This window comes from Oenanthe melanoleuca, chromosome 12 (genome assembly GCF_029582105.1).
Source record: "Oenanthe melanoleuca isolate GR-GAL-2019-014 chromosome 12, OMel1.0, whole genome shotgun sequence".
NCBI lineage: Eukaryota > Metazoa > Chordata > Aves > Passeriformes > Muscicapidae > Oenanthe > Oenanthe melanoleuca.
This window is the reverse complement of record NC_079346.1, coordinates 9733590-9761546: the sequence shown is the minus strand read 5'-3', so window position 1 is coordinate 9761546 and position 27957 is coordinate 9733590. Positions and strand designations below refer to the sequence as shown.

Below are 27957 nucleotides of genomic sequence, written 5' to 3'. Positions count from 1 at the left end.
GGAACCGACAGGGAACCGACAGGGAACGGGCAGGGAGCGGGCAGGGAGCGGACAGGGAGCGGACAGGGAGCGGGCAGGGAACGGACAGGGAGCGGGCAGGGAGCGGGCAGGGAGCGGGCAGGGAACGGGCAGGGAGCGGGCAGGGAACGGGCAGGGAACGGGCAGGGAACGGACAGGGAGCGGACAGGGAGCGGGCAGGGAGCGGGCAGGGAACGGGCAGGGAACGGACAGGGAGCGGGCAGGGAACGGGAGAGGAGCGGGCAGGGAACGGGAGAGGAGCGGGCAGGGAGCGGGCAGGGAACGGGAGAGGAGCGGGCAGGGAACGGGAGAGGAGCGGGCAGGGAACGGGCAGGGAACGGACAGGGAGCGGGCAGGGAGCGGACAGGGAGCCTCCCCGGCCCCGCGCTGGCCGTGCCGAGCGCAGCCGGCTCCGCGGGGCTCTCGGGGGGCCAAGTTCCCGTGGCGGCGGCTGAGCCGCCCCGTGTCACTTCCTGCGGGCGGGGCGGCGGCGCCCGCGGGGCTCGGCGGGGCTCGGCGGGGCTCGGCGGGCCGGGCCGGGGCCGGGCTGGGGCCGGGCCGGGGCCGCGGGCGCTGCGCTGCGCCGCCAGCCGCGGCCGAGGATGCGGCGGAGCCGGGCACCGCGCCTGGCGCTGGCCGCCGGCCTCGGCTCGCTGCTGCTCGTCCTCTTCTACTTCCAGAGCAGCCTCAGCCCAGGTGGGTCCGCGCTCTCGGAGGGTCCTCCGGCGGTCGCGGGGGCGGGCGGGCAGCCCCTTCCTCGCTCCCGGAGCCGCTCGGGTGTCGGGCGGTCCGGAGAGCTGAGCTCGGTTCCGCCGGTGAGCTCGCACATCGCTCGGCTGAGCCCATTGAAGTTCTCTGCGATCGCCCGCGCTGCGAGCGGCGCTGCTGTCCCGGAGCCGCCGATCCGCTGTGACACCCGAGTCTGCTTTCTACAGACCCCTTCTCCCTGCACTGTCCTGTTCGGTGTCTGCTTTCTACAGACCCCTTCTCTCTGCCACTGTCCTGTTCGGTGTCTGCTTTCTACAGAGCCCTTCTCGCTGCCACTGTCCTGTTCGGTGTCTGCTTTCTACAGACCCCTTCTCTCTGCCACTGTCCTGTTCGGTGTCTGCTTTCTACAGACCCCTTCTCCCTGCACTGTCCTGTTCCATGTCTGCTTTCTACAGACCCCTTCTCGCTGCCACTGTCCTGTTCGGTGTCTGCTTTCTACAGATCCCTTCTCGCTGCCTCTGTCCTGTTCCGTGTCTCTTTTCTACAGTCACCTTCCCTCTGCCAATGTCCTGCTCAGTGTTCCCGTGTCCCCTTTCTTCAAACCCTTCTCTCTGTCGCTGTCCTGTTCAGTGTCCCCATCTCTCATTTCTGCAGACCCTTCCCTCTCTCCCTGTCCTGCTCGGTGTCCCCGCGGGGCACGAAGCCGCTCTGTGGATCCCGGAGCTGTGCTCAGCTCCGTGCAGCCCTGCCCAGGCTGTGCCGGGGTCGGGACGGGACAGGAGAGCTGCTCTGACCCGCAAGTGCCGATTTACACCCGCGGAATTCCTGGAAGAATTCCTGGGAGTCTGTTTGAATGGCTCAAGGGACTTCTCTAGGGTGTACTCTTAAAAATTTCTTTGAAATTGGGAAACAATTCTGAACTAAAATCTGAACCGTTTTGTACTGGAGGGATAATTTATTTCCCTGCCTTTTTCTGTTCCTTTGGGGAAATTAGTTCTCTTTTCTAAAAGACGTTATTGGGTAATTCCTATGTTTTAACAATGTACTAATATTTTCTGAGTACAGCAGCAATCCATCAATGGGGCCTTTAGAGTTACATCTTAAAATTCAGAAGACTGACTTGACTGAAACGTTAATGGAACTTTATCAGTGTAGACTAAATGAAATGTGATTTTCCTTTTACAGGGGCTGCTCCATCACTTTAATGTTTTTTCCCTAAAAATAAGAAAGGCATAACTTGTTGTCTGAGTAAGATTGAGAAGGAGTTGGGTTTCAGCGAGCATTTTTTCTTTCTAGACAAGCATGTGAAGCTTGTCAGATGAATTCAGAAATCCCAGAAGACCATAATCAGTATTGTATTCCTCAGTAACTTTTTCTTTTCTTAAGGAAATGATTTATGCATCTTATTTTAGTGTTGGGACTGCTTGGTAAAAAGTGCAGCACTGAATCAGCTTTAATCTCCAGGGGTGCTAATGAAGAGATGACTGTTTTACACTAGATATGCTTTCTAGCATCTGACTGGAAAACATGTCTCTTTACAGGGCTCAGGTTTTCAAAAAAGAGATGCTGCTCTGAGTCAGCAGAACTTTCTGTGCTTAGCTGACTTTAATTGCTTACCTGATCTCAACCCAGTTTCACACAGAGTTCCTGTGAGGTCAGAGCAAACCAGGTGATGGTAATGGTGGTGGTGTCTTGTGAGGTGCTGAAGGGAATTTGGGTCTGAAATGCTACCTTGAGAAGTGCTTTGGGAAATACAGTGCCCTGCAAATTCTTTCACATGGGGCAAGTGTGATTTTTGAAAGTTCCATAGATGGTGATAGGTTTGAGGTAGAGATCTCCAACTGCTGGAACCAAGTAACGTTTGTCATGCATTTGTGAAAGTGTGAATTCCCTCTGTGGATTTACCCCTTTAGGTCCAAAAAAGAGGTAAGTTAAAGAAATATTCATGTTCTCTAACATCAGATTATTTTCTAGCCACACAGTTTTCTCCCTGGGTCCAGCCTTCATTTTTGTGCCATTTCTTTCCCTTATTATTTTTCTGTTTACAGTTTTTCCTTTCCTCTTTAGATCAGTGAGAAACTCACACTAGCAGAGGAAAGGTCATTACCATATACAGGAAAGAAGCAAGCTAAAGATTGCTTCATTTTTTATCCCAAAGGAAAACAAACTGGGGCCAATTACTTGAATTTTAGAAGTTACAAGTTACAATAATAGGTAAACAATTTGCAAATGAAAATGTCATCTTTAAAGTGATGGCTGCCTGGGGGTTATTTGGAGTTTTAGTTGTCTGCTGTCATTCGGTTTTTCTCTAATAATGAAGAAAAATGCTAGAAAAAAAAAAAGAAGCAATGCTATGAGTTTCCCCCAGGAGCAGTCAGATCCTTTCTCCATCATTAGCAGGATTGAGCAGGTTGCCTTCCCTGGGCCACCCACAGTCCATTACATGGAACATGCTGAATTAATCCTTGCTAATGGCACATAGAGACCAAACTTTCCTGTGACCAGGACAAGGAATAGGAAGAAAGATGGTATAACCAGAAACCTTTAAGCTTGAGAGTGCTGAGGGCTCACTCAGCTCAGGGAGCAGGAATGAACTGCTGTGTTTGCATTGCCCACTTACAGCTCCATCCAGGCAGTTGTGCACTGGAGTGGTTTGTGCTGAGCTCCATGGCTGTGCTGGAATAAGGCTTTCTTGTTCTGCCTCAGGAACACCCACACACCAGCCTGTGCTGAAATAACTCTGCTCCTAAATGCTGCTGCCTTGGTTATTTTGGTGGTGGGCTGAATTAGATTGTACTGAAGTCAGTGGCAGAATTCCCTGTTGTACCTCCTGGAGGCAGGAATGGGCTGGGTGTGTTTGCCAGAGAGGTGGGACAGGTCTTCGTGCTCCACAGGGAGATGGGCTTGTGTGCTTGAGTGTGCCCTGACTTGGTGGCCCTGGTGGTTTTTTGTTGCCCTTCCTTCCTGCTGGCTGTAGCAATGAGCAGACACAGGGGCTGTAGGCCCAGCTTGCCCCTGGCCCTGGGCTGGGGCTGTGCCATGGACTGTCCCCTGCTCACTTTAACCTGTGTGTCCTGTTGGCCACCAGCTGTCCTGCTCCAGGCTGACAGACACATGGCCAAGGGCAGGATGTCTGCATTGCAGGAAGGTGTGGAGGTGGTGCTGAGCTCACTGGCCACTGGACCCTCCACACCACACCACAGTGGGTAGTTCTGGGCTTTACCTGGAGCAGTCACCCTTCAACACCCCCTGCACTGGGCTGGTGGCGTGGGCAAGTGCACTCAGCTCCCAGGAAAACCTCACACCACCTCAGCTGGGCTCAGGGGGTGATGGGGGCCACCAGGAGTCCTTGGCTGAACTGGTGGCACCCCCAGCCATCCAGGAGATCCTGCCTGCCCTTGGCATGACCACCATCCATCCATCTGAGCTGCTGTTCTCTGCTGCTCCCTTAGCTGTGCTGATTGTGCACGCTGTACATTTCCTGCACTGAGGGGGAACACGCTGCAGGGCTCCAGGCTGGTATTTCATCTCACTCTGCTGGCAGCACGTCTAGGCTGGCACAGCAGGAGATACTGGAGGCTGCCATTCCTCATCTGCATCAGAGCTTTGGTCACTGCTGTTCTCAGGGGGACCACACTGATTCTAGCAACAATGGGGGAGGCAGGATGGCTCTGGATGTGGGATGGAGGGAAGGGGGAACATGTAAAGGAGGTAGAGGGAGGTGAGTGGCAGGTCCTAAGGCCCTGTGTTTATCTGGTCTGAGATTTCTGCATGGCTGTGCTGTGGGGCAACCCCAGTGGTTTGTCTTTGGGGCAATTGTGAGTAGGCAAACTGTATTGACATCTGGAGAGCTGGTGGATTTTCTCCAACAAGAAAGAAGGAAAAGCTCTCAGTCTCAAAGTGCTCCTTTATTTCTGCTCTGGTTCTGTCCATTTGCAGCATCCAGCTGTTGTTTCATAGGTCTTTTTAGCAGCACTTGCTCAGTGCTGGCTTCTGCACTCCCCATGTTGTTTCACAACCTGCTGTCAGCACCAGCTGTTGGGTCTCACGGGGCTTTGCAGGTGAGAATACTCAGCCTTTGGTCTGACTCTTTCACAATGAGAGACACCAGAAGTGCCAGGGTTGTGATACTATTCCAGAAAGCTTTCTAAGTGAGAAAACAACAAGAGCCCTCTCTCCATCCTTATCTGCTCCTGTATCAACCAGCTGGATCTCCTCTGGGCTCTAATAGAGCAAAGCCTTCTCCAGCCCCTTCTTCAGCCTGAGAGAGAAGGGTTGGGTTGTTGCAGGAGGATGAGCAGCAATGCCAGAAACCACATCAACACCTGTAGCAGATATCACAGGTAGGGAACTGCCTCACTATCTTTGTGTGTTCCTTAGCCCTCTGATGTGCCAAGGTGGGTATGGTAGACACCACTGCCACCACTCCCTGCCAGTCCTCAGGTGGTTTCAGTTGCCCAGCCAACACCCCTCAGGACTAGCAGATCTTGGAGAAAATCTTGCTAGTTATTGTTCCAAATGTATTAATCTTAGCTCCATCTCTGTGCCTAAAGATAGGTCCCTTCAGAGGGATGCAAATTATTAGAGAGATTATAGAGTTGATAAGGGATTTGACCCACAGACCTCTAATCCCTGAACCTGCAACTGCACCTAGACCTGGCATGAATGGAGATAAATACACACTTAAATATTAGAAGAGCTTTGAAAACCAGGTTTTGTTTTGTTTTGTTTTGTTTTGATTTTCCAGAACAGGAAAGAGCCTATTTCAGGCCTCAGTTCCTCCCTATTGTTTGAAGGTATTTGGAGGCTGAAATTCAGCCGCTGCCTTGGGACGTGTGTGCAGTTTGGCCAGAGAATGCTCTGAGCCTGGGTCATGCCTGCAGCTGGCTGACACATGTCCTCAGCCTTCCAGATAAGGAGGGAGATGCTGCTTTTACCCTGGCTAAGGCTGCAAGCACAGGCAGGGATCACAAATATAAGCCACCCTCAGATCGTGTTGATTTTTCCCTTCCCTTCCCTTCCCTTCCCTTCCCTTCCCTTCCCTTCCCAGGGTGCAGCCTCCTCCTTTTGAGGAGCCAGTGTTCCAAGTACAGCAGCATTTGTCAGCCCAGATGTTGGCACACAGAGGCTGGGTGCTCTCGGATCTGCTGTGTTTGGAACAGAAGTGAAGCCTCCATCCGTGACCCATTGGGGTAGATAAATCCACCCTGCTGAGAGCAGGGCAGTAATGAAGCCCATCTGCTCCTGAGGGCCAGGCTTTCCATGAGGAATGCTTTCTCTAGTCCTTCTTGGCTTTATACAGTTTCCTGAGAATCTCTGATCCATGCAAGAGGTTTCAGAGGGGAAAGGGGTGGGCTTAGCACATCCGGAGTTAACTCTGTCCCTGCAGGAGAAATTCGTGTCCTGGTGGCTCTGCTGGCTGGATCCAGCCTCTCCTGGCCCTGCATTCCTCTGGCATCTCAGCCTGGCTGTTCCTCTCTGGCAGCACCATGCACCTGCATTTTGTCCCCACACACACAACTCCAATATCCTGCAATAAGAACTCCTCAAAAACAGCACCAGCAGGACTTTTGCCTGTGTTGGTGCAGGAGAGGCTGGGAGATGAGTGTTTGTGCAGTGTGCAGGGCTCTCCTGAGGGTGTTGGGATTTCTTATGTGCTGGGTTTATTTCTTGGTCCTTGGTTCCTGCAGGCACCAGAATGGAGAGCATGACAGTCCCTCCATCTTCATTCCAGTGCAAACACAGCTGTCTTTCCCAGGACTCTGTATCAGAAGCCAAGAAAGTACAAAGGCATTAGGCACTTAACTCCCAGTTTTGCCTCTTGGAGCTGAGGACCCAAAGAAGAGCTTAGCTCCCCAAATACTTCTGAGGGGCTAAGGGGAGATGTTTCACTTTGAGCCTTTGAGGCACAGCTGGGTGAAAGCCCAAAGCTTTCCTTATCCAAAGGCATTAAGGACCTCTAGCAGTCTGCCAAGGGGGGAACATCTCACTGAGTAGCTCTGGTGGCCCAAAAGGCCTGGGTTTAACACCACTGTGCCTTGGTCCTGCCTGCATGGCACAGTCTGCATTGAGAGTGAAAACAGGGACAAATGGACCTACCCTAGGAGCTGGAGGTACCTTTTTCCCCCAGTAAAATTCATCATGGATGGAGGGGAGTGACTGATGTCAATGGGGAGTTGAACCTCACATTCCCAGGCTCTGCTGCCCAGTTTAGACCAGTTTGCTCTCTCCCATAGATGCACCTGTACCTGCAGAGCTTGCAGTGCTGTAAACTGGGACACCCTGTCTCTGGATCTGCAGCTGTGGGACAGGTCTGTGTTCAACCACAAACTCTCTGCAATTTCCCCACTCACTCACATAGATCTTTTCATTTTTCCCTTCTTCAAATGGAACTCCCCCCTTGGCAGTAGAATCCTCCCAGCAAGGCTGGATGGTGGGAGATATTGCTAAATGCCCTCTGTATATGCTGCTGCCCTATGATGTTGTCCCCCATCCCTGATGCTCATTTCCAGATGTTGGGATCCTTGCTTCATGGCTGGATGTTGTGATTTATTCTGGCTGTGCCAGTTTTTCTTTATGCTGGCTTCTGGTGGACAGGGACAGGGCAAGTGGGAGGGAAGCTGAGCTCTCCCAGCATTTCTTTTGAATGCTATTGAGCAAGTTTCATTTTTTCCCAGACCCTTTGCAGCAGCCCTTACTGGGATGTCTGGGATCTGATCTGCCTCAATGTTTTTTTCTAGACTTGGTGATCCTTGCCTCAGAGATCCTTGCATGAGTCTACTCCCTTTGGCTTGCTGGCATGGCACTGAACACATTTAGCTTCAGGGCATGGAGGTGTCCAGCCTTGAACCAGCCAGTGGGGAATTCCTACAACCTGTTGGAGGAACAGGCTGGCTGCTCTGCCTGCTCCTGTTTTCCCCATAGTGCCTCTGAGCTTTTAATATCTGGATGATCTTACTAAATAAATAATCATAAATTTATGGGCAGGCAGGCTGATGGGAATTTGGCTGGGAAGGGTTTGGAGTTGGTCTTTCCTGGGAGAAGAAAGCAGGGTTTCCCCTCCCTGGTTAGGACTGCAGCAGCTCCATCACCCTTGGTTCAGCAGCTACATCCTCAGCTGAGGTGGCTCGTCACTGTCTAGCAGTGCAGGAAAGCCTGGCCACATAACCCACATCCTGTGGCAGCTCTGTGCTGAGAGGAGAATCACTTGGTGTTGAAAATGGTTGAGAACCTGGTTTTGGGGGTGTGAGTGTGTGTGTGGATTCCGTGTCTGATGATTTTTCTGTCCCAGCTGAACGTGCTGGCCCGTGCCACCTCAGGTCCTTTTGTGCTGTGACAAGAGCTTCCTGACCTACAGCAGGGCTCTCCAAGCACCAGCCTTCCCAGCCCTGAGGCAGCCCTGGCCTGGCTCTTTGGAGTCCTGGTTGCCTCCCTGTCTGTTGGCAAGCCCCACCTCCCCTCCACCTTACCAGTGACCCCTGAGCCACTGGAGCAGTGAATGGCAAAGGTGTGCAGTGCTCCCAGCAGTGCTGCATCCCTGTCACTGCACCCTTGGGGTGTTTTGGCAGCTGTGAGTGCCCTGGGTTTGTGTCTGGTGGTGTGCTTGGGTGAGTGTTACAGTGCTGGGTACACAAGCCATGCTGAGCACAGGTGCTGAGACCTGCTGGTCTGAAGAAGCACCTGATTCTGGTGAGACCCAGCTTTTTCACATTTGGATTTGATTTTTATAGACTCCCTCAGAGCAGCATCCCACTGGATTTGAAGCTGTTTTCTTTCCAGAGTGTCTCTGAAGGTGTTGCTGCCTCTGCAGTGGCTCAGGTGACAGATGAGAAAGCCTCTAGCCTGGGCATGGCAGGTGGGCAGGTGTTGGCATCCCTACCCATGGTACTTGTGCCATTAAATGTTTTGGATCTTCACAGCAGTGCACAGGGCCCGTAGGTCCCTTCCCATCAGCTTGTCACCTGTGATGATGGAGGGATGCTGAGGCCATGAGTCCTGGCCTCCAGTCACAAGGTGCTCACAGCTTTTCCTTCTCCACATAAATGTCCACATAAACTTCATTTATAGCCCTCCATCTCCTGGCTGCTTTCCCAGCTCTTCCAGGGAGGAAGCAGCAGCAGTTTGAGCCATCCCTTGCAGTGCTCTCTCTCCCTATGAGTTTGCAGCCTCACTGCTGATGTGGAACCCACCCCAAGCCTGCTCTCTGGCCAGATGTTGCTTCACTGACCTCTCAGGAAGATGGGTAATATCAACAAAAGGTTCAAAGGTGGTGTTTGTTTGGAGCTGTGAGTGTGGGTGTCTCTGGGGCTGCCTTGCCTGTTCTAGAGGGCTTTCTTCAAAGCAGGGACCTGAGAAATCAGCACAAACTAACTGGAGGTCAGGAGCTCCCCAGCAGCTCCCCAGCCCATTTGTGCTGTGTTGCCCTGTGAGAGTGTGGCTCTGCCTGCCACGGGAGTGCCTCTGCACAGGCAGATTTCCCCATGGCAGAAGGCAGCGAGTTCAGTCCTGCACATATCTACAGAGCCAGGCCCTTCCTTTTGGCAAGGGTGCAGGAGTAGCATATTCACAGCTGGGTGTCTTCCAAGTTTACTCCTGGCAGTATCAGGGAGATTGATTTCCCTTTAGCTTAATAGGATCAGCAGACACAGGCACTGTGAGACCCAAACAAGGCTGAATTGATGCTGGTGGAATTTTGCATCAGTAGCCCACAGCTGCTGCTGGGTGCTGTAGCCTCCCAGTTCCCTTCTTCCTGAGGCCCCCATCAGAGCTTGCTCTCTCCCTGTGAAAAGGGAAGGGATGTCCCCAATGTCCCCAGACTCAGGAAGGGTTGAATCCAAAGCCATCAGAAAAGCAGCTAGCACTGCTATGGCACTGGAGGTGTTTGTGTCCTCTGCTGAACATGCTGGCTGGGGAGATGAGGCACTTTGGTGGCCTCAGGCAGTAGTCATTGCAAATACAGCCATGTGGGCATGAGGGGCCATGTGGTGGGACTGTATGTGCTGGAGATGGGTCTCAGAGATGGTTCTCACTAGTCTCCAGCAGGCTGGGATTCATTCCTCTCCTCCTCCGTGAGTTCATGCATCTCTTCAACTCTTTGTAAAGCCTCTTGTTGTGTATCTTATGACAGAGAGTCTCATCAGTGTCATTTAGAAAAGCAGGACAAGCCCCTCAGCTGCCTCTGCTGGGAGCAGAGGGATGGGAGCCATGAGCAAAGCCAGGGAGGGATGGCTCTGTGCAAGGTGCTGCACTGGGAAGGGTTTGCTGAGCGTGCATTTTTTCTCAGATCAGCTCATTGAGGCTTTCATCAATCCCAGATGCACAGAGCTGAGAAGATGGCTTGAAACACACTCAGCTGGCAAGATGGCAAGAGCCATCTGATATTAGTGAGGCTCCTCTTTGTTGTACCTGTGCAGAGGGCACGAACAGCACCTGCCCAAAGCAGACCTGAGTGCAGGCAGGTTCTGAGCAAGCCCAGCCTGGTCCCCTGGCCTCAGCAGCTGAGCAGGAGGCAGCAGGCTGGTGCAGATGGTCTCTTGGCTTGGCAGCTCTGAGGTGCTGTGTGAGCAGCTGTGGGCTGCCTGAGCCTGCCCAGAGATGGGGGCCTGCAGGGCTATGGCACCACACAGCAGGGTTTTAGGGAGAGCTGGATCTCTGCTGCAGCCCTGCCCAGGGAAAATCAGCCCCTGTCCATCCCAGCAAGGATCCCTGCCTTGGCCCTGCTGGTGCAACTCTTCTGCAGTTCCTTCGGGCAGCAGGCTGCAAAGGAGGAGTTTATTGACAAGGAATGGAAATGCTGGCAGTTCAGGCTTGTATTATAAATGCAAGCATCCAACTGGGGCCAGGAGAATGACAGGCGTAATGGGGAAGAGAAATTGCTCTTGGAAAGCTTCTAGCTTGGCTTATGGGAGGAATTAACCATTTGGAAACAGAAGATTGCATGGTACTTACACACAAATACTTTATTTGCTCACAGAGGCTGTGTTCCTGCTGGATATTGTTCATTTTCTGTTTCCTATAAGGATCTTAATTGCAGTCCTTGTGACAGTAGAGACCTAGGGACACTGCCCCAGTGAAATACATCCCTCCAGCTAAAATGCCTGTGATCTTTCTATTAAACCTTCCTGGCATCTGCCTCAGGGTGGTACCAGGTGACCAGAGCCTCCTGCTGCTGAGGAGACATGAAGGTTTAGGAAGAACCCATGCACTAAATGGAGGAGAGTGTCCAGACCAGCTGCCATTGGCTCTGTTCCTAATATGATCCCCACAGATGATGCTGGGGCATTTGGCAAGCTCCTTGAAGCAGCTGGATTCCTTCTTTCCTTTTCTGCATGATTTATTGTGAGCTAATCCTATAACTGTCACCATTTTCCATCACTTGATTAGAGTTTCCCTGGCTGATCCTTGACTCAACTTGACTAAATGGGAATAAGAAGGCTTCCTTTGCAAAACAGGGCCTGAGCCATCCCCACCTCTGGGGAGGAGGGAGCACACAGACAGGGCCCAGCTGTGCCAGCCCCTGAGCTTGGAGGTGGCTGGTGGCACTATGATAGTCCAAGAGGTGTCATCAGTGAGAAATGAAGAAAAATTATCTTTAGAAATGTAAAGGCAAAATAAGCTGTGCAAGAAAGTGGAAACCAAAAGAGGAAAGAACTTTCATGAAGCTTTATAGAAAACAAGGAGGTTCTTCATGTAATTTTAATATCTTCCTAATGGCAATGGCAATAACTTCTTCCTAAGTAAACCTTCCAGGATCTTGAACATCAAAAGTAATGCACAAGTGGTTTTGAAGTATGTCCAGAAGACAAATCATTGAATCACAGCCACTTCTGGAACCAGTGGCAGCCAGTCCCTGCACTGGCTTGGGTATAGCCAGAACTCCCTAAATAGTAGGCATTTGGCTGAAGCCTGGACAGACCGGGGATTTCAGATTTCAGAGGCCTCTTCCAGCCAGTTAAAAGCTGAGCAGCCTTCTGTTAGGGGAAAGAAAAAAAAAAAAAAAAAATTAGGAAGACAATTATTTTCCCGCCCAATGTGTGTGACATGCACATAAACTAGCGCAGGATGTTCTGACCCCATCTCACGTCAGGAGTTTAATGTTCTTTTTGTAGCAGCTTAAAAAAACCCCATCCATCTGATGACACCCCCTCAAAGCTCGCAGCCACCTCTGGCTGCTGCCTGAGCTTTGTGTACAGCAGATGGAAGGCAGAGAGGCAGAGCTGGCTGCAAACCCCTCAGTGCTGGATCATCCCTCAGCTGGGTTAGCAGCAGAGTGCTGAGTGTGCACTGCTAATGTGAACCTCTGTGGGCTGGGTTTGTCAGCCAGACACGAGGAGCAAAACACACACAAATCCATTGTCTCTTTAGCCAGGGAAGTGCTCCAGCAGCCTGCTGGGAAGTGCCCCTCCAAAGGGGGCTGAAGGGGGCTGCACACAGGGTCACGCTGGCTTTGCTCACCTGGGAGCTCTTGCATGCCTTGGACAGTGAAAAGTCAGCTCCAAGCTTCTCAATTTCTGCTAAACCTGCACGAGCATTAATAGAAAAGGACAGTGGAGATTATACTGTCAGCAGTGCTTGCTGTGTTTCTTTGGAGCACTTTCGGCAGAGATCCCTCTTTTTTAGTGGTTTGGAGAAAAACCCAAATAGCTCTGAAGGTTGGGCCAGTGCCTCCCTCCCTCCCATCCCACATCCCACGTGGTGCAGAACGGGACACGCAGGCTGTGCTGTGGCAGGGGCTGATCTCACCCAGCCCCCTGTTTCCAGCCAGGAGCTGTGCCAAAGGCACAGAGATCCTGGGGAGTGGGAATGGAGAAATTGCCCCTTGGAGAGCCAGTTTCTGGATCCTTTCAGTGGAGGAAGGAGTGGTGATGTGAAATAAGGTCCAATTGTCACGTTTCTGCAGTGATGGCAGTGCCAGCCCCGTGTGTGACCTGTCAGAAACCCTTCAGGTGTGACTCCTGGCAAGGAACATGACTGGGACATGTTCAGGCTGAAAGAGGATACTGGAAGTTGGTGGCAAGGGGGACAGCCCTGAGGAGCTGGAAGGGGTCAGGCCAGCTGCTGCCTGTCACAGCACCCGCTCAGGAGGTGTCTGTGCTGTTCTTGGCACAGGGGCATTGCCTGCCCCACAAAGGTTGCCACAGCACTTGAGAGGCTGGGCTGAGGCATTTTCCAATGAAAGTCAGTGTGTCTGTCTTGAACTGGATCCAGACAGAGAAACCTGAAGTCTGGTGGCACTTGGTGCCAGTGGCACCTTATACTGCTGGTCCCTGCCCCGTGCTTGCTGTCTGTGTTTCATTGCATCTGGCATGAGTCACTGAGTGTGGAAATGGTTGTGGGTGGGTGACAGTCGTGAGCATGGGTCACTGCAACCCCAGACTGAGGAAGCAGGGAGCATCCATGTGCCTCTTGCAGGCTGGAAACCACGTGAGTGCATTTCATGTGCTGGGGCTTCTGTGCTGTCCCTGTGCTGTCAGCCCTCAGATTTCTGTGTGAGGGTCTGTGCTGTGGGTAGTTTGCACTGTGTGGGTGGGACAAGTGCCCCAATACCAGACAGAGAGGTGGTGCAGCTCTGCTGCCTCTCCATCCCCCACTGCAGCATGCCAGAGGCATTCCATTCCCATTAGCCCCATTTACAGGGATGCTGCCTGCAGATGGCTGTGCACAGATATCAGGGATCTTGGGCACAAGTGGAGGCAGGTGTGCTTGGATTTTTGGTCCCACTTCAGTTCCCTCAGACTGTGTGTTTCCACCTCCAGACATTCACCACAACCACTGCAGCTTCTGGCAGCCTGGCTGTTCCCTGTCTGGCTGGAATGAGAGCAGGACATGTGCTCACCCCTCTGCGTGGCTCTTCCCATCCATCACTTGCCAGAGAGAATAGCTCAGAACCCTCTTCCACGCCCCATTAGCATTTCCTGAAGGCAGCACACCCCTTGTCCCTCTCTTGTTCATAGATTGCTGCCTTCCAGCCGGCAGGCCACATCCCTGGAGGAGGGAATGGCTTTCCTGTTAAGGCAGTGCAGTCCATCGAGTTATCCCGTGTAAAACAGGGACTCGTTATCCCCTCTTTGCAGTGTGTTTCTTGGCTGAAGCAAGGCTGCTGTCAGTGCCAGGGAGCCTGGCTGCCATCACCACCCAGTTGTGCCACACAGCCCTGGCACTCTGGAGAAGATGCAAGGGGGGATTGCTGAAAGCAAGGGTATTATTTTTAGGGGGTGACACCTCCTTTCATCTCCTTCCCAAAGGAGGCAATCCTAGACATCTTTTCTATGTACACCTGGCTATGGTGATGTCCAGGGATCCCTAATACCTTCACATCTGTGTGTCTGGGTAGGAAGTGAGTTGAAAATGCTGCAGAAACGTTTGTCCCAGGGGATGGTAGCTGTGGAGCACATGCATTTGGTGGAAGAAATTTGGAAAATGCTCCTTTCCCTCTTGACTAAGAGGTTTGTATGGCTGTGCCTCCTCAGAAGTGAGCTGTGTCACCTTAGCTCAGTGCCTGTGGAGCCTCCTCTGGGGTTTGTGGCTGGGAAGGGAGTACTGGGATGCTTCAGCAGCAGAGATATGGGATGAAAATGGGTCCTGGGGATGGGGTGCCCCATCACCCTTCAGGAGCCATCTGTGACTGCTTGGAGTTGGCCTTAAGTAGTTTTCCAGGAAAACAAGAGAGTCATTTGTACAAAAAGGGGAGATTGCTGGGGAGGAATGTCTGTGTGATAGATCTGGTAGGATCCCTCCATTTGGCTCTGCAGGAATGTGATGTATTATAGCCAGGTACTGGAGAAGAGGAAGATGATGGACCATTGTGCAGTCCACATCCCTCTTCTGCACCCTACCCCTTATCTTGTCCTGAAATGGTACTTCACTGTGGCTAAAACATCACTTCTGTGTTACCCCAGTGCCTGTGGAGATGCAAAACCACCCTCTCCCATATGCAAACATATGCATGGGTTCACCCATCTGGGCTGCTGGAAGAGAAGTTTGTCATCCCCTGCTGCAGCTCTGTACGTGGGCTGCTCTCTGTGCAAACCTACTCATGCACACGTCCTGTCTTGCCCTGCTCAGCTTTGCCCTGAGCTGCTTTCCTTGTGGTTTTTCCCTTAGTGTTGTGGGTAACCTCCTCCCAGTGGATCTCTGTTTCCAAGAGGAGAGGTGTGGGGGTTTAATTACTTGGTTTGGCTTTTTCAAAAGGACTAGGGGGGATGGGAGAAAATGTGCAGCTCTGGGAAAAAACACCTGAGCTAAGCTTTCAAGCGTCCCTGTGTCACTGGGACTCAGTTCTGTCTGATCCAGCCAAGTTCAAGTCACTTGGTTTAATTTCTGCTAAAGAAATATCATTAAGTCAGAGCCACCAAATGGAGCCCCTTTGCCATGGGAATAACCAGGCTGACAACATCCAGGCTCTGGCTGTGCTTCAAAATAGAATTGTATGGCCCAAAACCAAGCTACTTAAAGCAATTTCTGAGCCTGAGAGTGAGGGTGCAGCACTGGTGAAAGACACCCAGTGGTTTCAGAGGGACAGCTGAGCTTCCTGGTGCCTTGCCAGGAAGCCTGAGGGCTGTGGCTCAACTGGTGACATGGAGGAATGCTGTTGAATCACTTGATGGCTTTGCAGGGCACAGGGATGCTGATCTGCTCAGGGAGGCAGAATCACAGGGGCCCTGTCCTTCTGATACACAACATTAGCCTGGCTGGGTTATCTGGGAAGGACTGCTCCAGAACCCTTGCAGGGATACAAACATCCTGGCCCTTGGCTCTGCTCTGATAGCTGAAAATGCTCTGGAGCAAGCATGGGGAAGGTTCTGCTGCTCCCCAGGATGCTCCAGGTTGTCAGACTGCTGTAGGGAACAGGAGAGGGGAAGGTCTGATGGAGAATTATTCCCTAGCAAGACGTCTCCAACAGACTCTCTGCCACCTGTACCTCAGCAGAGCAGTCAGCCCTTCCCAAGGCTTGGCCCACAGAGCCAGGGGCAGGCTGGCAGGAAAAACTTGAGTTATACATTACTGGTTTATTGATCAGCAAGGAGAACACTGGAGGAGGCCAGTGGTGGGTCTGCCTGTGACCACACTGCATGAGGCTGTGCTGGGTGGCAACCTGTTACCTGTGTTGGTGCCTGCCAGAGGACATTGTCATGAGGCAGAACAGGCAAAACTGGGGAGAAAAGCACCATGAAAAGAGAAGCAATGGTGGGAAGGGCCACAGGGGCATTTCCTGAGCTGCAGAGGATGTTGGTCTGGAACAAGAAATGCATGTTTGTATTGTAAATATTGGAGTTGCAGAGTTTGCGGGTTGATGTCAGCTCCCCTCCATCACTCCTGCTCACCACTCTCTGGCACAGCCCCAGGATAACAGAAGAGGTCAAGTCCAGCCTTTGCTCTGCAGGGGTCTGTTCTCTGCCACGTGGAAGCTGTGTGAGGTGCAGGCTGTTGTGGGTTGATATCTGAGCTCTCCTCTTCTTGGGGAGCAGTGCTGTGCCTGGGAGAGACCCAGGGAAAGGACCAGAAATCATCTTCTGGTTGTTCTCCATAGGGCTGGTTGCTTTTTGCCTTTGCTTGTGCTTGTCTGGATATTGCTGTGACATGTCCTCTTTCCCCACAATTGTTTCTTGTGTATTGCTCTGCTGCCAGTTACCTCCCTCTGAGTGTTCTGGGTGCAGACACCTGGGTGAGCCCAGCCACTTACACCTTACACTTGCAACTCCCCAGCAGAGGTGGTTGTGTCTGAATTCACAAAGATGAAGGATGCATTTAAGCAAATCAATCATGTGTCTCTATTAGGTTCATTTTCCTAAGCTTTTTAATTAAGCCTCTGTTGTCTATATCCTTGACTTTCTAGATGCAGTACAAATGAGCAGTCACAAGAATCTAAGGAGATTTTATTGCCTGTTTGAAGTCAAAAATTTGATTTGCTTTTGGAGCCAAAAAATTCCCATTCCCAAATCAAAACCTTTCAGTAAGAATTAAAATAGGAATAATTCCCAAGGGTTCTCCCTTGCTCTGTGAATACCAGAATTGCCACATAGTTGTTCACAGCCAAGAGTATGATGTGAGAAAGCAAATGGTCACTTATTTGGTCATTGTGTCCATCAAAGAGAGGTCACTGCCTTCCACAAAATCAAGGCACTAAGTGAGTCTGGAGTTCTCTGTGGAATTCTGGTGTTGGATTCTCACATCACTGTAGTTTTGAAAAATATCTATCTTAAAAAAACAAAAAAACCCAAAACAAAACAACAAACAACAATCAGCCTTTGTGCTTAAGCAGAAATTAAGGAAATGTGTTCTCCATCAGTAGGAGTCCAAGCATAAAAGCCAGAGCTTCCTAGACTCAAATTGCTTTCTGGAGACAACACTGTTTGACCCTATAGCTCTGATCCTTCCAGGCAGGGATCTTCACGTGGACCACTGAACACTGCCCAGGGGTTCTGCTGCTTCCATGTGGGATTTCTTGGCCTCTGTGTCCTGGACCATCTTCATGCAGTCTGTGGGTACAGTTGCATATCTCAGTCTTTGCTATCAAACCAGGAGGGAAAACTGAGCTCAGACTGCAAGAACTGTCTGGATCTATCACTGTTGCTGCCAAGCTCTATTTTCTTTTTCTCTTTTTTTTTTTTTTTTTTTTTTTTTTCTTTTTGTCTTGCTTGGATGTTAAAATCAAAAATTGGGCAGATTTAGCAGCCAGTGGCTGCAGCCAGGCTTTGACTAGCATAGTCACAATATCACAATATCCTCTTAGAAATTCTATGGCAGGATCCTTCTCTGTGTCTCTTGGGTGCATTATTTCAGTAGTGAGGAGCCTGACTTTGTGGAGTGGTATCTTTGTGGTCAGGGGTGAGTGAGCCATCACTGCTGAGGCTGAAGCACTCACTCACTCAGGTTGTGGAGAGGAGTCAGCAAGGTCTGGAGAAGCTCATTGCTGTGCCCACAAAGAGATCCAGGTCCTAATTTCTGGCTCTTCCAGTGACTGGCTTAAACCCAGTGCTGATCCCTGCACACTGTAGAGCTCTGGGTGTTGTTTACCTTTCTGGTAATACAGTTATTGGTTTCCCACTGTACACTCTTCTTTCTCCCATGAATGCAGTTCAGCTGCACACATGCCATGTGTGCCAAGCAGACTGCTCCTGTCACCAGACCTTTTTCCTTTGTTCAAGTCAGAATCCATCGAAAATATCACCTTCAATTTCAGAACTTTTTCTTTGGTGTGAGAGAGAGCATTCCCTTCCAAGAGGGTCTGCCCTGAGAGCTGACTCTTCCTACAGAACAAAGCACCACCTCTCCCACTGCCCTGCTGGCATTTGCAGGCTGTAATTTACACTGATCATTTCAGGCACCACAGTTACTTTTTTCTCTTTTTTTAGGTTTTGCACAGACACAACAGGAAACAAAGCTGGGGCTGTGAGACAACAGTAGGGAGGCAGTGGTGGGGTCAGGATTATCTCCTCAGAGCCTCTGGGGTGCCTGCTCATGTGCAATACATGTGCTGTCTCTTCACTTCCTTTGGCTTCCCAGGAGAACACTCCTCCAGGTGTTAACTCTCTCCAGTGTTTCATATTGGATACCACATGTGGAGTCTTTTTGGCTTCTTGTGGCCCCAGGGCCCAGCCTGGAAAATGTCTGAAAGCTTCATCTTCAAGCCCAAAATGAGCTGGGATTCCTCCTGCTGCATCCCAGCCACTCACTCCCACTGGTCTGGGGTTTCCAAACCTTTTCCCATGTGGCACCTGAGCAAGAGGGTGTGAAGATGTCCTGCATGTGGAACAGCTCCCATCCCTCTCTGCTGGCTGTTCCCAGTGACACAAACACACACATGCAGCCTGTGCAGCCTCCCATGGCACAGCAAGTCCTGGCATCACCCGGGCACCTGGAGCCCTTCTCAGCAGCTCTGCACCTGCCTTGGTCCCAGGAGGGCAGAGCTGTCAGTGCTGCAGGTGAAGGTCACCAGTGCTATGGATAATAGCATATGGTTAATGCTTTTTTTTTTGCTGTGATGGCAGATATCTCACCTGATTAGTTTCAAGGCTTCATTTGCCTTTTTTTATGACTGTCACACCAGCAGCTGATGGCCTAGAACTAATGCATCTGGGACCTCCTGCCACTTCCAGCAGCAAAGTAGCAGAAACTGCAGAATTCCAGCATTGTGAAATTAAATCCTATTAAATTTCCACTCCCCTCATCCAGGATGAACTTCAGTTTCCCTGTTGGTGTTTGTCTTTCCCTGCCATGGCAGCCTTTCTCAAGTCTTTGCCCATCATCAGTATCATTCTGTTTTTATGCCCACTCCTTTACAAAATATTAATCCCAAAGTTAATCTGGGAGCTATTTTCTAGAAATCTGCCCTCTGTGCAGTATTTCTCATTTAAGTGCCACCTGCTTTCTTGTTGCTCGTGGCCTTTACAGTTCACCTTCTAAACTTCATCCTCTCTGACTGAAGTCCTTGTTTCCTCTGCATTGTTGTCTCTCATGCACTGTGTGTATCAGGGTGAGGATCTACCACACAGAAATAGCTTATTTTATTTACAGACAGGTTTGCATGGGTAGGAGCAGTGTCTGGTAAGTGCTGTGTTGATTTTCATTCTAAGTTATTTATTATCCAGTTGAACTCACATCTTTTAATTACTTTCTTTTCTTCAGACTGTTTTCTAAAGCCTGGGCAATGCTGATGTCAGCCTAGCAGGCTTGTTGCTGCCTGAATCCTGTTTCCAAGCCAAACTCTTCAATTCACACACTGGATTTGCTGTTGTGGTTGCAGAGAACCTCCCTCCCTTTATAAGGGTCTCTGCAGCCAAAATAGCATATTTTTCACTGCTTCCAGAAGTCTGGAATAGGCATGATCCAGTCTTTCCCTCACCTCACACGTCTGGCTGTCTTTGCAGTCAGCTAGTACACCTAAATATTCACAGCTTTAAAATCGATTCCCTTTTCCAAGGACAGCTGGCAAGACATTGAAGCCCCAGATCCTGCTGTGGTGTTGATGTCACCCTGCCAGAGAGTAGCTTCAGCTGTGATGGGACAGCACTGGAATCTGGGTACAGGAGGAAAGAAAGGAAGAAGTGTGATATCTTTTTTAGCTCCAAAAGAAAGTCTGAAAGCCCTTGTAGCACAGGAGACTCAAAAGTGTGCCTGAGCTTCTTTTCAGGCTCATCTTATTCAGTGATTTCTGGTCAGTGTCTCTGCCCTAGCACAGCACTTTTAGTCTCCTGCTCCACATCACTCCTATTCCCTTGCCTCATTGTTTGAAGATTCAAAGGGCAAATGTGATACTTCCTTCTGCCTGTGTCAGTGAAAAATGCTTCAGATTTGGATCACAGACATGCACTGTGTTGATGCTTCTCACCCAAACAGTGATCCTGCAGTTGCCAAGGGTTTAGAAAGTTGATATGCCTTGGCTAAGTGATGTCCCTGCTTTCAGATGCAATTGTGGCAATGCTATATTTCCAAGACTTACCACTGCATGTGGTGGAATCTGGGAACCTCAGTAACAAGCTATAAAGTCAGGAGAAAAACCAAGATGCAAAGATCTTGGCAGCTCCTCCATGATGGAATATCCTGCTGTACTCAGGGCCGTGGTGCCAAGATACAACACAAACCATTAATCCATTCACGTGATACTCTCTCCTCAACACTGTCATTTATTTCAGTATTCCTTGGCCTTCCCAAAATTTCTGGGAGTCCCAGGGGCATTCCAGAGATTGGTAAATCAGTCCCAAAGGGAATGGGATACTTAGCTCGCTTTCAGCATGAAAGATAGGATAGGAGGGATGTGTACATTCCAGCCAGCATCTGGCAGCAGGGAGGGCTGGGCAGGAGTGTGTGAGCAGGGATGCTGCAGGTGCTGATGAACAGGTGGCCACAGCTTGGGGTCACGGGGCAGGGCTGTGTTGGGTGTTAAAGGCTGATCTTGGTGGGGTGAACTCCATAAAATCACTGTCTCCAGCCTGCTGCTGGCTCAAGGGGGTTGCAGCAGCCCTGGCCTGCCTACCACTGTGACAGCCAGGGCATCCCAGGTGTTTTGGGGATGCTTTGGGCACAGACTTGTCTCTGTTCACACACTGCAGCCTAGTGTCTTCCCCTGCCAGCTCAGCACTCCCCCAGCTGCACAGGAGCAGCCTGGCAGGAAGATTTTTTTTCCATTTTTTTTTTATCTCTTCCCCATTTTTTTTCTGGAACTCTGTACAGTAAGAGCATAGCAGGGATCCCAGGGGGTTGCTGCTATCCAGGGAAGACACCTTGTTCTCTGCCAGATCTTGTGCTGGAGAAGGGCTGGAGGAAATCCATTGCACAAGGTTTCTGCTGGGGCTGTTGGCAAAAACCCTGCAAAGTGCAGCAGCCACCGGCCAGGCTGGTCCCTCTGAAAAAAAGAGGACTGAAGAGGTCAGAGCATGGCTGTGACCTGCCTGACCTCTGCTCCCTCCCCTCTTTACTGCAGATTTGCCTTCTCTTGAGCCCAAAGAGCCTCCTGCAGAGCCAGCTCTCCTCCAGGGCCGTGACCTGACGCTGCAGCAGGCACTGAAGCCTTGCCCTGGGACATTTCCACATTGCCCTGTGCAGCACCAGCACAAGCTATTTGCATTTCTAACAGCCTTAAGTCATCCCAAACCACCCAGGGTTTGCTTCTGTCCCAGTGAGAAAGGTTCTGGCTGATGATGCACCTGTTAATCACAAAAACAAATGCCTCCACATTGTTTTTTACTAAATATAGGAGCAGTGTCTGCTGCACAGTGTCACAGTCCTACATGCAACAGGAGTTTATCAGCCCCATCCAAAGGGGGAAGGGGCTCAGCCTTAGTGCTCTCTGTTGGCAGATGTGAGCTGCAGTGAGTCGAGTTTTCAAGGTCAGTCTCATTCCCTGTCATTTGCAGAGGGCTGAGCCTGAATTGTGGAACAAGGCTTCTCTGGGGTGAGCATCTCAGCCCAGCACCGTAAGTTGGATTTTCTGCTTATCTCCCACTGGCACAGATGCTATTTCACCCTGCTGTGGGGTAACTGGTACAGAGGATTGAGGAAGAAACTGTACCTTCTCCTTGAGTCACATCTTGATCAATCCAGTGCTGCAGGAAGTGTCATTTCCCACGCAAGCGCACAGGCACTGCTGATGAAATCTCGTGAGGTCAGGCAGTCATTTCCTCCTAATTACAGCTCCAGGAATGAATAATGTTTAGCTCAGACCTTGGTGACTTTGTGCTTTGGAGCAGTTTTCATTTAAGCAAAACACAAGCAGGTCAAAATGAACACAGGATCTGGATTTTTCCTTCTGGTTGTTTTGGTTGTACAGATGCCATCTGGGACTTGTATAACAAATTTGGGGTTGGTTGGTGACGGTCAGTGAAAGAAAAGATCCAGAGCCCCAAACTGTCATGCGAAAAGCTTCTGTTAGAAACTTCCACGTTGCCAGAAATATCTTGTGGCAGATGCTTTTTCCAGGAACTTGGAGGATTGGAAGAGCCTCCCAGGCCACAGTCTCCTGAACAATGTGTCCTATCTTCCCCTTCAGAAAAAAACTTAATTCTCCGTTTTAAAACTCATGGTGTGGTTCCTTCTGGGGGAGCCAATGCCAGGGCTCCCCCATGGTTACAAACCTTGTCACATGGAAATTGTGGTGGCATCCTCTGCCAGTGGAGAGTCAGAGCCAAAAAGCAGAGGGTGGGTGAGTGGTGGGAGAGCTGCTTGAAAGTGTTGCTGCAAGTGAGGGCCTGTGCCCCTGCCATGGCTGGCTCCAGGCTTTGGTTTGGGATATCCAGGCCACATGGTCCTGCCCCCTCTCTGCTGGAAACAGGTCCCTGAGGGGACCTCAGGGGCTGACAGTGGCAGCTGAAGCAGATGCTTCCTAGCCTGGAAGGTGGTTGCATCCTTAAATAATTTATGAGCATAAGAACTTGAGCAGCTGTCACTGATTGGGTTTCTGGTGCCACACTTATGGCTGGGCACATCCAGCTTTGGGTTTGGTGCTGCTGCAAATGGATCTCCAAAATGAAACAGATGGTCTGCAGGGCAGGGAGGGGCAAGGACTGCCTGGGTGTCTGTCTTCATCTTCAAACACCAGAGGAGATGCTGCTGGTTTAGAAGGGAAGAAAAAAATATAAATAGCAAATAAGAACTTCAACTGATTTACCAGTCAGACAAAGCACCTAACCAGTTTGTGTGGTCCTATCCATGTCTCTGAGCCTGTGGAGGTTCAACACAAAGCTGCCAGTGTTGGATCTGCCCTTTATCTCTGCCAGGCACAGAGGGTGTGTCACCCCTCACAGGGCTCTGGCAGTGCTGGTCAGGGTCCTGTCTCCTCTGGGTCATTCCCTTGAACATACAGCATGGATAAAATGGCATTTCCCAAAAGTACATGGATCAAACTTTTCCTACTTGGTCTTGAAATTGTAATTGTTGCATTTATTTATGGTGTTTTATTTGTTAAAAATATTGGTCTGGAACTTTTGAATCCTAACTGAAGATTTTGTTACAAAGTAAGGGGGAGGGAAGAACATTGCTTGAGCATCTCTTCCAGAGCAAAATGGGTTTGTCTCTTCCTGGGAAAGGCAGTCTTATCCCAACTTGGGTATCTCAAGAGAAGGTGAGGGAAGCAGACCCTTCCAACCCCTCTGATTTTCCTCACTCCTTTTTCAGCCTCTGAAGATATGAGATCCACCTGGCAAGGCAAGGCTGGTCGCAGCCCACTCCAGGCCCTATATGAGAGTGACCAGGTAAGGGGACAGGGACAGGGAAGTGGTGGGGTGAAGATCAAGTGTAGCATTGAGTGCTGACCCTTTCTTCCACTCCTCTGGTGTGTGGGGCACTGTGCCAGGTCCAGCCACCCCCAGGGTCCTTGCAGCTGAAGCTCTGGCTGTGTCTAAAAGACAAGACCACACTGCTTGGGTAGGTAACTTGATAAAAACTGCTTCTGGCCCTTGCTGGTACTTGGGCAAACATTTTAATTACCAATGGGCTGAGCCATGGGTGGGCAAACCTGGGAGACTTTGCCATCTGAACATTTTAATAGCAGGACAAGAGCTTCATTACCACCCTTCCTGATTTAATAACTCACAGATGTTAGCTGCTATATATATATATATATATATATGTGTGTGTGTGTGTGTATATATATATATGTGTGTGTGTGTATATATATATATATATATATGCTGACACATACATAGATATAAATGGACTCAGCCATGGGGGATTTATAATCTTGGAACATCTCAGGCCTCTCCAACACTCTGAGCTGTGCCAGTTATACCTGCTGGGAAATGAGCAGCCAGGCACAGCCTGGACAAAGAATCACTCCCCTCCAGGTGGGCTTGGTGGGTCCCTCCCTGTGCAGGAATCAGGGAAAGTGTCCTGCTTGCCCTGCACAGCAGGGCTTGTGGTCAGAGCTGTAAAAAGTTTTTTTTTTTCTTTCTACTGCATTTCCCCCTGAGCAGGCAGTTTCCCCCTCTATCAGCCACACTTGCCTCTGCAGAGGGATCTTCACCCACAACTTCCCTGCAGGAAGCTCTGTGGGAAACCACCCTCCAACGGGTGCCATGCCACGTGCCCAGCCCCCACATGTGCCCTGCATCTCCCTGTGTCCATGGGGCTGTCCTCTGCTACAGCCCCAGAGGGCACAGGGCAGTGCTGGTGGCCCCTCAGTACAGTGCCCAATGCAGCCAGATCTTTCTGTGTGTGTTGCTTTGTGTTACTGTCTAGGTTGATGCTTTTATGTCTGTAAGCAGCCAAAGTACGTTTTCTCTCTGAAAAATGGCAAATATGGATTCCCTTGGCCATGATGCCAGCAAACCCTGATGCTGCTGGAATGTCATGGTGTTATTTCCTTGAAAGTGATACTTAATTTCCCTGGCTTTTAGAGAGAAGGAAATGAAGAGAGCAATTTTGCTCTGAAATAACTGCAAGACATGCATTTATTCCAGTGGGTGGCTGCTGAAAAGTAGTGCCATTTATTTGTTGCCATGCCTGCAGACAGTGTCTGTCTGTCTGTCTCTCTGGTCCAATAGTTCTGAATTATGCAAGTGCAGGGAAAGACACCTGAAAAAGTCACATTATTAGAATCCCTCTTTTTCTAAGCCGTTGCAAAAACCTTTTCCAGTTCTAAAAGCTGACAGGGAGGCTCCAAACTAAAGAACTTTCTAATGAAAGGTTTGGTTGTGTTGTAAGGCAGCATGAGAATGCTTCTTCAGCTGTGGTTATCACCTCCCTAGGTGCTGTATTTTGTTTTTAGCCTAGTAGCCAACAATGTCAGTCATACCTTGCTGGCATTTAGCATTGCTCACCTGAATTTCCTTTGTTTTGGCATTTTCGTTAATCATGTCCCTGTTGGAAGGAGTAAGGATGGGATGCTTCCTCCTGTCCCTGTCTGAGATTACTGCCCATGAAGGTTCCTGGAGAAAGTGGTCACTAAGATGACCTGGACAAGGTTATTTCTTTTGTGGAAATAAGATCCAAAAGGGTCTGAGTGTGGTTCGTCCCTTGCAGAAGGAGCTGTTTGCCCAGATGTTCATGTCCCTCTCTGAAGATGACGGGATCATCCACAGGATGGACAGTTTGTCTTAGCACCCCCACTCCTGGCAGGAGGTTTACAAGCCCTTTCACATGCCCCCCAAAGCACCTCACTAGCCCCCAGGGAGCAGTGAGGGAGCACCTGAAGCCTGGCAAAGGGTGTTCTTTATCATGCCTGGGCACTGACAGCTCTGATGCAGGCACCAAGCCTGCCCTTGCCCTTCTTCTGGAGCTTGCCACATCTGTGCAACTGCAGAGCTGTTTGCTGTGGCACCTCTGACACTGGGAGGAGTGTCTTTACAGCCCCAAAGTGGGGGCACTGTGATGCTGGGACATGGTGGTGACTGCATGGCATTAAAGCCACGGTCCTGAGGGGTCAGGGCCACCCTGGGTTAGCAGGTGCTTGGTGCTGCTGTTCCCAGACAAGGCTGTGGATGTTCCCAGCAATGAGGAACATGGAATTTCCCAACTCTTGTGAGCAGAACAGGGACATAAGTGGGCAGGAGGAGGAGGGGACCTTCCCCTTCTGACTTCCTGGAAATGGTTTCCTTCCCCAGATGTTCTAGTGACATTTTGGGATTTCTGACAAAAACCATGACAGGAAAGGTCATGTCCCCAGATCTGAAAGGGGTTTTCAGCTGGGTCAGGGGTTAAGGGATCCTGGGCTTCTGGTAAGCCAGTGCAGCAGCTGCCAGTTCTTGACACAAGGGTCAGAAGGGTTAAAGGACCATGTGTTGGTTCCTTGTCCCTGCGGCCAAAGGAAGCTGTGACCAGAGCTGAGGCGTTGGGACTGGCCTGTGTGGAAGAAGTTCCTCAGGAGAAGGAACCCAAAGCCCTCAGGGAGGGCCTCAGCACCACCTACTCAGCCCCTTACTCCTCTCCATGCCATCTGCCACCCACCTCATCTCAGCTCCCCTCCTGCTCACCAGGGTTTGATCACCAGCATTAGAGACCATGTCCATTTGCCCTTCCCTGGCAGCACACCCAGGCCATTTCCATCCAGCATGCCCAGGTGTGTGTGCCACGGTTCTGCCCTTGGCTGGGTGTGTGTGGGTGCAGTGTGGGGCAGCAGTGCAGGAGGGTGCAGGGCCCTGTGCCAGCAAACAGGCTGTGCTTTCTGCCCCTGGGGCCGTGCATGCGCCAGGCTGCTGTGAGGGAGCACAGTGTGCCCTGTTATTGACCCTCTCTGCACTGCCTGTTCTTCCCTCACCCCCTGCAACTTCTCATCCAGCTCCTCATCTCATTCAGTCCTTTCTTTCGATGCCAGCCTGTCCGAGGGTTAAGTGCACCAAGTCAAGTTGTGCCCAAAGCGAGTGCTGTCCAAAATCCCCCATGGGTGACTGCGAACCCAGGAACGGGGGGATCACGGGGACAAAGGTGGGCCGAGTGCTGTGTGTAGGCCGCAGTCGGCCGGGGCAGGCTGGTGACCATCTCTGTTGGTTTTTCCCCAGTTTGAGCAGTCGTCCCTGCAGGCAGTTCACCAGCAGCGACGGGAGCTGCTGAGCAGCGTCTGCAGCCGCTACACCCGCAAGCGGCGCCTGCTGCGGCCGGACGACCTGCGGCACTTGGTGGTGGACGACGCGCACGGGCTGCTCTACTGCTACGTGCCCAAGGTGGCCTGCACGAACTGGAAGCGGGTGATGATGGTGCTGACGGGGCAGGGCAAGTACCGGGACCCGCTGGAGATCCCGGCCCACGAGGCCCACGTGCCCTCCAACCTGCGCAGCCTGTCCGAGTACAGCGTCCCCGAGATCAACGCCCGCCTGCGCACCTACCTCAAGTTCGTCTTCGTGCGGGAGCCGCTGGAGCGCCTGGTCTCGGCCTATCGCAACAAGTTCACGCTCAGCTACAACACGGCCTTCCACAAGCGCTACGGCACCAGGATCGTGCGGCGGCACCGGCGGCAGCCCAGCCAGCGCGCCCTGGAGCGCGGCGACGACGTGCGCTTCGACGAGTTCGTCTACTACCTGCTGGACCCGCGCACGCAGCAGGAGGAGCCCTTCAACGAGCACTGGGAGCGGGTGCACTCGCTCTGCCACCCCTGCATCATCCACTACGACGTGGTGGGCAAGTACGAGACGCTGGCCCAAGATGCCAACTACATCCTGCAGCTGGTGGGGGCCGACGCCAGCGTCAAGTTCCCCGCTTCGTCCAAGACCACCAGGACGACGGACGACATGACGGCCCAGTTCTTCCAGGACATTAGCCCCTTCTACCAAAGGAGACTCTTTAATTTATACAAAATGGACTACTTGCTTTTCAATTACTCCATCCCCTCGTACCTCCGCATCCGATGAGGCAGGGGCTGTGGGGGAAGAGGTGAGGGAGAGCTGGATCACTCTCATCTTGCCACAATTCCTCCTACCTTGTGCTCATCTCTTGGATGACTTCTTCCCTGTGCCCTTTTATTAGGGCCTGCTCCATCTCCTGATGCCTTGTTCATGCACAATCAGAGGAAGAACACTTCTCAAAACACTGGGGCTTTTCCTTCCCTTTGCCTCCCAGCCTTCAATATCTACAGGGAATGGTGGTGGGACTGGACATTTCTTGCCTTGGCTGGGGACTTTCTTTTAACTAAGAGACTCCTCTGTAGATCCAAATCTTGGGAAGGCTTCTTTTTTGGGCAGGATCCCTTCAGGTCTTTCTCCTCCTTACTGGGCTGTTTGGGAGCAGACATGGAGTCTCAGGGGTCAGAGTGGAGTGTATCAGAGACTTGCATAGAACCAGAAATAAAGCAATAATTTAATGTCA

General features: G+C 51.2%; 1 protein-coding gene across 1 annotated transcript; it reads left to right on the top strand.

Annotated features, from left to right (window-relative positions):
- The first annotated feature begins 533 nt into the window (after window positions 1-533).
- Window positions 534-27957, top strand: CHST13 (carbohydrate sulfotransferase 13). Its single transcript, XM_056501375.1, has 3 exons — window positions 534-714; window positions 23338-23414; window positions 26658-27957. The coding sequence occupies exons 1-3, from the start codon at window positions 621-623 to the stop codon at window positions 27501-27503; spliced, it is 1017 nt and encodes a 338-aa protein (XP_056357350.1). The 5' UTR covers window positions 534-620; the 3' UTR covers window positions 27504-27957.